The 7,500-nt window shown below is 51.7% G+C and overlaps 1 protein-coding gene across 7 annotated transcripts in view; it reads left to right on the top strand.

Annotated features, from left to right (window-relative positions):
• fat1a (FAT atypical cadherin 1a) overlaps positions 1–7,500 on the top strand; it is a 66,928-nt gene that overhangs the window by 39,568 nt on the left and 19,860 nt on the right. For all 7 annotated transcript variants that reach the window (XR_004776475.1, XM_035529868.1, XM_035529867.1 and 4 more), the window contains 3 exons: positions 641–916; positions 1,585–1,795; positions 3,065–7,135. Coding sequence is in view for 6 of the 7 variants with exons in the window: in XM_035529868.1 (XP_035385761.1) it covers positions 641–916; positions 1,585–1,795; positions 3,065–7,135 (4,558 nt within the window). In the remaining variant the exon portion in view is untranslated. The remainder of the gene's footprint in view (positions 1–640; positions 917–1,584; positions 1,796–3,064; positions 7,136–7,500) is intronic.

The following is a 7,500-nucleotide window of genomic DNA, read 5'->3' as shown; positions in this document are numbered from 1 at the left end:
CAGTATCACGGCAACATTTACGCCAGCTCTAATTGCTCAAGCCATAAGATGGGGAGAGAGAGAGAGAGATGTGTGTCTTGATTAAAGGTGCGCTATAGTGGCTATTGCGTTCCAAACAGCTCTCTCTCTCCGTTTGGCCGTTCGCTCAGATGCGTTGTGAATGTTACGTGCTTCTCTGAGAAGTCAGCAGATAAAATTCTGAATAAAATCATCTTTTCATCCCTTACAGAGTAACGCTGATATTAAGGGTAAAAGACACGGAGTGCTTATAAGCAAAGCAAACGCGGAATGGAGAGATTTGTTGGTTCTGTATTTGCTCTTAATAAACTACGGTTTACATTTATATGGTGTCTTAATAGTGGACTGTTTACAGGAATATTATCTCGGAGAGGGGTAATGTTTATTGTTTACACTTATATTGTTGGGTGGAGTTTAATCATGTGATGTGTGTCCTCATACATCAACATTCCTACATTATTTTTCACATTGGCTTCTTTTTCAACTTCATCTGAGCCAAAAAGCTTGTTTTTTAACAATATTTGAGTGTTTCATTCTCTCCCTCCCTTTCTCTCTCTCTCTCCCTCTCGCCCCATTTCATCCTTTCTTCTCCACCTCTCGTCCCCACCGTCCCTAACGCCAGGTCCTCGTGAGGGTGATCGACGCCAACGACCACCGTCCGGAGTTCACGCAGCCCCGCTACGAGGTCACCGTTCGGGAGGACGTGGCACCAGCGACAGAGGTACTGCGCCTCAGCGCGACCGACCGGGATGAGAAGAACAAACTCACCTTCACCCTCCTGAGCAGCACTGACCCATTCAGCCTCCGCAAGTTCCGTCTGGACCCGGGAACCGGCGTCCTCTACACCGCTGACCGACTCGACCACGAGACCATGCGCCAGCACACGCTCACCGTCATGGTACAGTGCCGCCCATCCTACCACGCCATCTGACCATCTGTCTGTCTGTCTGTCTGTATATGGCATCTAGGACGAATCTTTACGATTTAAAAAACATTAGTTGATACTGACTGTTAAGGCAATGCTCGGTCAAGACAGTAATACCAATTTTGGTGTTGATATTGGCCAAAAAAGGGTTTTTTTTTTTCTTCGAATGTCTTGGCCTCATGTGTTACGTCAGCGTGTTGCATAATTGAATTGCATTAATTAGCCTAGGAGAATCTTAGAGGTGACACAAAACTGCAATTAATATATTTTGACCTTTTGAGTTTGGTGATAAAATACAATTGCAGAAAATATTATCATTGCATTTTATCATATTATTCAAAAGGGCACAAAAGTATGTGTGTGTGGTGTTTATTTTGTCAGATTGATTTGCCTCTGTTATTTGAGATGTTGAGTCACTCAGGTGTGGCCCTGCCTCAGGTCCTCTCAGGGTGTGTTTATCTCTCGCAGGCCGCTGGTGCATGTCTCTGAGAAATAAAGAACCGCACAACCGTTCCCAGTCTGTGGGGTGTTTGATGAGTGGGTTCTACTCTCCAGGGTGCTTGAGGAGTTATTTTAATTGAATCGTTGAAAATGCTGCAAGCTTGTTTGAACCTCTGCTTCTCTCCCTCACGCCCCCTCAGGTGCGAGATCAGGACATCCCGGTAAAGCGGAACCTCGTGCGAGTGATTGTGCACGTGGAGGACACCAACGACAACGCACCGTGGTTCGCCGGTGCGCCGTACGCCGGCCGCGCCTTCGAGTCTGCCGCTGCAGGTTCCGTGGTGCTACAGGTCACCGCACTGGACAAGGACGAGGGTCAGAACGCCGAGATCGTCTACAGCATCGAGTCAGGTCTGTCGGCACAGCGACCGCACCCGTTCAACGGAACGCCGGTTCCCCAATGTGCCGTTCCGCGGGACAGTTTGTGACAACGCATCATCACGTGATGCATCTTTACCGTATGAGCACTTAGTCTGGAAGCTTCGAGTCACGTGATCCAAACAGTGCCTGGACGCCGCGTGCAGAATGCGTTCCTATAACGGCACAGGCATTTCCCCTCTGCGCCTCACCAGACAACGCTCTTGCATGGCAGAGGGCGGCGCGGAGACGTGGGAGAGTGCGAGCGCACCGTGCAAAAGGTCTCCAGCCCACCGCACTCGCATGCGTGAATGGCACTTTTGACAGAGCGCGAGAAAACGTCATATGGGAGGTTGGGAGAGAGAGAGAGAGAGAGAGAGAGAGAGAGAGAGAGAGAGAGGGAGAGAGAGAGAGAGAGAGAGAGAGGGAGAGAGAGAATCATGTAGAGGAGCACAGGAGAAAAGGATGAGAGAGAGAGAGAGAGAGAGAGAGGGAAACAGGACAGACAGGGCTAGTGAGTCCAAATAATGTAGGGAGAGTGGGAGACAGAGAGAAAGAGCCAAAGAGAGAGGGAGAGAGACAGCAACCGAGGAGGATCTCCAAGCATGTCTGTAGGATTCCACCCCTCCGCTTCCCATCATTGTTGAGCGCGGCTCTTCTGTGACGTCACCCCGTAATCCCGCCACCCTGTCGGGAGCGTTGACGTTCCACGCGCCTGACATAACTTGAGCTGAGGGAACCAGACTGGCTGCGGTTCCCGGGGCAGACGCGGACTGGCAGGCAGGCTGGACACGACCCAGACGTGTCAGAGGCTGGACGGTGTAGCCATCGGTGTAGCTGTGTAGCCACAGCTTGTTTTGTTTCAGTATAACCTGGAAGTATAACCCTGCTGTCCACAACAAATGTGGGTAGGCCCATGTAATGCGTTAAAAAAGAACACGACAGACTGGAACCCAACCGAAAAGGGTATAGAAGCACTAAATGAGGCTTTTCAGGGTAAAATATAAGTAGTTTTTATTCTTTGGTAGTATTTTTCACCTCAATCACTCACTCTTAGTGGACGTTTACATCTCACGTTTACATTTATGTTGGTGTATTCACTTAAATGTGTAATGGCAAAGGATACAAAAATAAACCCTAGCGTATAAAGATAGCATGAGTAGAGCTCTAAAGAACTCCACACAAGAATGGAAAAAAAAGTCAATGCTTTTAGGTGAGTGTAGTAATATATTATGCCTGTTTTATTGCTTTTTCTCCCTGTAGGAAATGTGGCTAATTCATTTGCCATTGATCCTATCCTGGGGACCATCGCCGTGGCGAAAGAGCTGGACCGCAGCACGAAGGAGCATTTTGAGCTGATAATAAAAGCGTCAGACCAAGGAATTCAACCCCTAAGTGCAACAGCGACCGCCACCATCACGGTCACCGTCTCGGACAATGCCAAGCCTAAGTTTGCCGAGAAGGAGTTCTCCGCAGAAGTCAGTGAGGCTGCGCTTCCCGGAACATTTGTGAGCTTGGTTGCATGCACCAGCCAGTCCTCGGTGTTCTATCAGATCAAAGATGGAAACGTGAACGGAGCCTTCGATGTCAACCCTAACTCTGGCGTGGTCGTGACCCAGAGGGCCCTGGATTACGAGACCATACCGTCGTACAAGTTGACCATACAGGGGACCAACATGGCCAGTCTGGCCAGCAACGTGACACTCATGGTTCACCTGAAGGACGAGAACGACAACGTGCCAGTCTTTGTCCGGGAAGAGTTCACGGGAATGGTCAGCGAATCGTCCCCCATCAGAAGTGTGGTGCTGACCAAAGACAGCATGCCTCTGGTCGTCCGTGCCACGGACGCGGATCGCGACGCCAACGCTAGGCTCGTCTACCAGATCGTGGAGCCGTTCGCCCTCAACTACTTCGCCATCGATTCCAGCACCGGAGCCATTAGGACCACAACCGAGCTGGACTACGAAAAGAAATCCATTTTTCATTTCTCCGTGCAAGTCCACGACATGGGAATCCCACGACACTTTGCAAACAAAGCAGCCAACGTGACCATCGAGGTGATCGATGTCAACGACTGTCCGCCACGGTTTAGCCAAGACTCGTACGAGACCACGGTCCTTGTGCCGACTTACAAAGGCGTGGAGGTCGTCATAGTCTCCGCCACCGATGAAGACTCGGGACCAAACGCCAGGCTTCTCTACTCCGTTGTCGAGGGCAACATTGGGGACAAGTTCAAAATGGACCCAGTAATTGGTGTTGTCACCATACAGAATGTCACCCAACTGCGAAGCAGGTACGAGCTGAGAGTCCGTGTGTCTGACGGCAGGTTTTCCGAAACGGCATCGGTGAAAATAACCGTCCGAGAGAATAAAGCGGTCGGTCTGAGGTTCACTCAGAGCTCCTACAGGGCCACAGTGCAGGAGAACTCGGCGGAGAAGACGACTCTAGCGATCATCGCAGCCGTGGGCATCCAAGTCAATGAGCCCCTGTTCTACGCCATCCTGAACCCCGACAGGAGGTTTGAGATCGGCCATACGTCGGGGGTGCTCCTGACGACCGGCGTGCCCTTCGACCATGAAGAGCAGAACACCTACGAGGTCATAGTGGAAGTGAGCAAGCAGGACAAGTCATCAGATGTGGCTCACGTCCTCGTGACAGTCACAGTCGAGGACGCCAACGACAACCTTCCCATGTTTGTCAACCTGCCTTACCATGCGCTGGTGCGCAAGGATGCCGAGGCAGGCCAGGTCATCAGACACGTGACTGCCGTGGACGCAGATGCTGGAAGTAATGCTCAAATAAAATACCACCTCCAGGAGTGGAACAAGTACATCCAGATCAGCCCGAGCGGAGAACTCTCGCTGAAAACGCAGCTGGACTGGGACTCGCCGGACTCAGAGTTCTCACTCACGGTTGTGGCCACAGACGGTGGTGAGCCGCCACTGTCTGCAACCGTCGAAGTGCCCGTAACAATAGTCACAAAAGCCATACCGGTGTTTGAGAGGCCGTTCTACAGTCTAGAGTTGCCCGAGAACGTCCAGCTAAACACGCCCATCGTCCATGTGCAAGCCAACGATTCCGAAGGGCCTCGGGTGGTGTACACCATCGCGGAGGGGGATCCTTATGGACAGTTCTCCATCAGCTTTGGTGCTGGCGTCATCAGCGTGGGGCGACCCCTTGATTTCGAAGCACACCCTGCGTATAAACTAAGTGTATGGGCCACGGATGCGCTCACTGGAGCCAAAGCTGAAGTTTTCGTCGACATCATTTTAGAGGACATGAATGACAACCCGCCCATATTTCTTTCCAAGTTTTACAATGCAAGCGTTTCGGAAGCCTCGGTCGTCGGTACCGCCGTGGCGCAGGTCTCGGCTACCGACGCAGACACGGGTAACAACAAAGCGCTGTTCTACCAGATAGTTGAAGACGAGGACCAGAGCTCTGAGTGCTTTGCCGTCGACCGAGACACCGGTACGATCTGGACAGTGTGCGCGCTCGACCGCGAGGAAAAGTCCCAGCACAAGCTGATCGTCAGGGCCGTGGATGGAGGAGTGCCGGCGCTTTCCAGTGAGGTCACCGTGACGATCGATGTCACAGACCTTAATGACAACGCCCCTGTGTTTTCACAGGGCATTTACGAAGCGGCGGTCAGCGAGCTGGCTCCCCGCGGCCACTTTGTGACTCAGGTTCGCGCGTCGGACGCGGACAGCTCTGATCGCGGGAAACTTGAGTTCTCGATCTTATCTGGAAACGAAGAGCAGAACTTTGCCATGGACAGAGTCACCGGAACTGTCGTCATTTCCAATCACAGGAAGCCACACATGGAATCCCTCTACAGCCTCAACGTCTCTGTGTCCGACGGCGTGTTCCGGAACTCCGCTCTCGTGAAAGTTTCGGTCATCGGCGCTAACTTCCAAAACCCCGCTTTCCCTCAAGTTGACTACATTGTGGAGCTCCTGGAAAACTCCCCAGTCGGAATACTGGTGGCAGAGGCTCAAGCATCTGATGAAGACGCAGGCACGTACGGACAACTGACGTATCACATAGTCAACGACGTTGCTAAAGACAAGTTTTCCGTCAGTGAAAAGGGGGAGATTTTCACCTTGGAGAGCCTTGACCGTGAGAATGCTTTGGAGAAAGTAATTCCAATCTCCTTAATGGCAAAAGATGGTGGTGGAAAAGTGGGATTCTGCACGATCAATGTGATCCTGACTGACATCAATGATAATTCCCCACAGTTCCGAGCTGCTGAATATCGAGCCAACATAGCGTCGGATGTCCCGAGAGGAACAACAGTAGTGACAATCGCAGCCTCCGACATGGACGAAGGCAGCAACGCTGACATCACCTACACCGTCGAGGCAGACTCCGATAACGTTGCAGAGAACTTTGAGATCCACCCGGTCACTGGCGTCATCATGACGAAAGAGAGCCTGATCGGGTTGGAAAACGAGCTGTACTCTTTCCTCGTCCGGGCGAAGGACGGCGGGAACCCCTCAAGGTTCTCTGTTGTCCCAGTCCATGTCAGGGTCCTAGCTCCAGAGGTCAGAGTGCCAAAGTTCACCGAGCCGCACTACAGGTTCACCATCGACGAGGATCGTACGCTGGGCTCCGACATAGACACGATCCAGGCTGAAAGCGATCGGCCCATCGTCTATAGCCTGGCGAAGGGCAACACGCAGGAAAGCAACAAGGAGGAAGTGTTTGTCGTGGATCGTGACACAGGAGCCCTGAAGCTAGAGAAGAAACTTGACCATGAGACCACCAAGTGGTACCAGCTCACGCTTTGTGCCCAAAGTGAACATGAAGGCAGCGAAGTCATCTCCTCTGTGGACATCAGCATTCAAGTCAAGGACATCAATGACAACCGCCCACTCTTTGAGTCAGACCCGTACAAGGCTGTTGTGGCAGAGAACCTTCCGGGGGGGACTTCCGTGATACAGGTGAAAGCGACGGACCTGGACTCCGGTACCAACGGCCTGGTGGTCTACAGCCTGGATCCCATCCAGCAGTCAGCAGACATCGGGGAACTCTTTGCCATCCACAGCGAAACGGGCTGGGTGATGACCCTGAGGGAGCTTGACCGGGAGCTGAAGAGCAAATACACCATCGCCGTCCTGGCTACCGACAGAGGGGACAAGATCCAGCTGACGGCCAGCACCAAGGTGGATGTGACGGTGGCGGATGTGAACGACAACCCGCCACGGTTCACGGCAGAGATCTACAAGGGCACGGTCAGCGAGGACGACCCCCCTGGAGGGGTGATCGCCATCCTCAGCACGACCGATGCTGACTCGGAGGGCATCAACAAACAAGTCGAGTATTTCATCACAGGTAATCATGCCCTGACGCTTCTAAGGATTAAAGGTTCTATAAGGGGTCTTTTAATTGCTAGTTGGAATACTCAAGAACTTTAACTGTGTCAGTCTTTATGCATTATGACATTGCCTGTGCCTTTTGCTCAGATAGAGCCCAAATTCAAGGCAGTAATAATCAATAAGCACTCAATTATCCTGTTCTAATAACAGCTCGTCACAAGCGACTTAAATCATGCAGTGTAAAGATACCAGCTGCATGTTCACATGCACCCCTCCCTCATGCTCAATCTGTAAACAAGCTTTAGAGTACCAATCAAAATATTTGGGTCATTAGAAAAAAAGCCTTCCTTATGTAATTATCCCAATAACTCCTTGAAACTG

Source organism: Electrophorus electricus, chromosome 9 (assembly GCF_013358815.1).
Source record: "Electrophorus electricus isolate fEleEle1 chromosome 9, fEleEle1.pri, whole genome shotgun sequence".
NCBI lineage: Eukaryota > Metazoa > Chordata > Actinopteri > Gymnotiformes > Gymnotidae > Electrophorus > Electrophorus electricus.
Note: the sequence above shows the minus strand (reverse complement) of the source record. Positions and strands in the feature narration are given on the sequence as shown.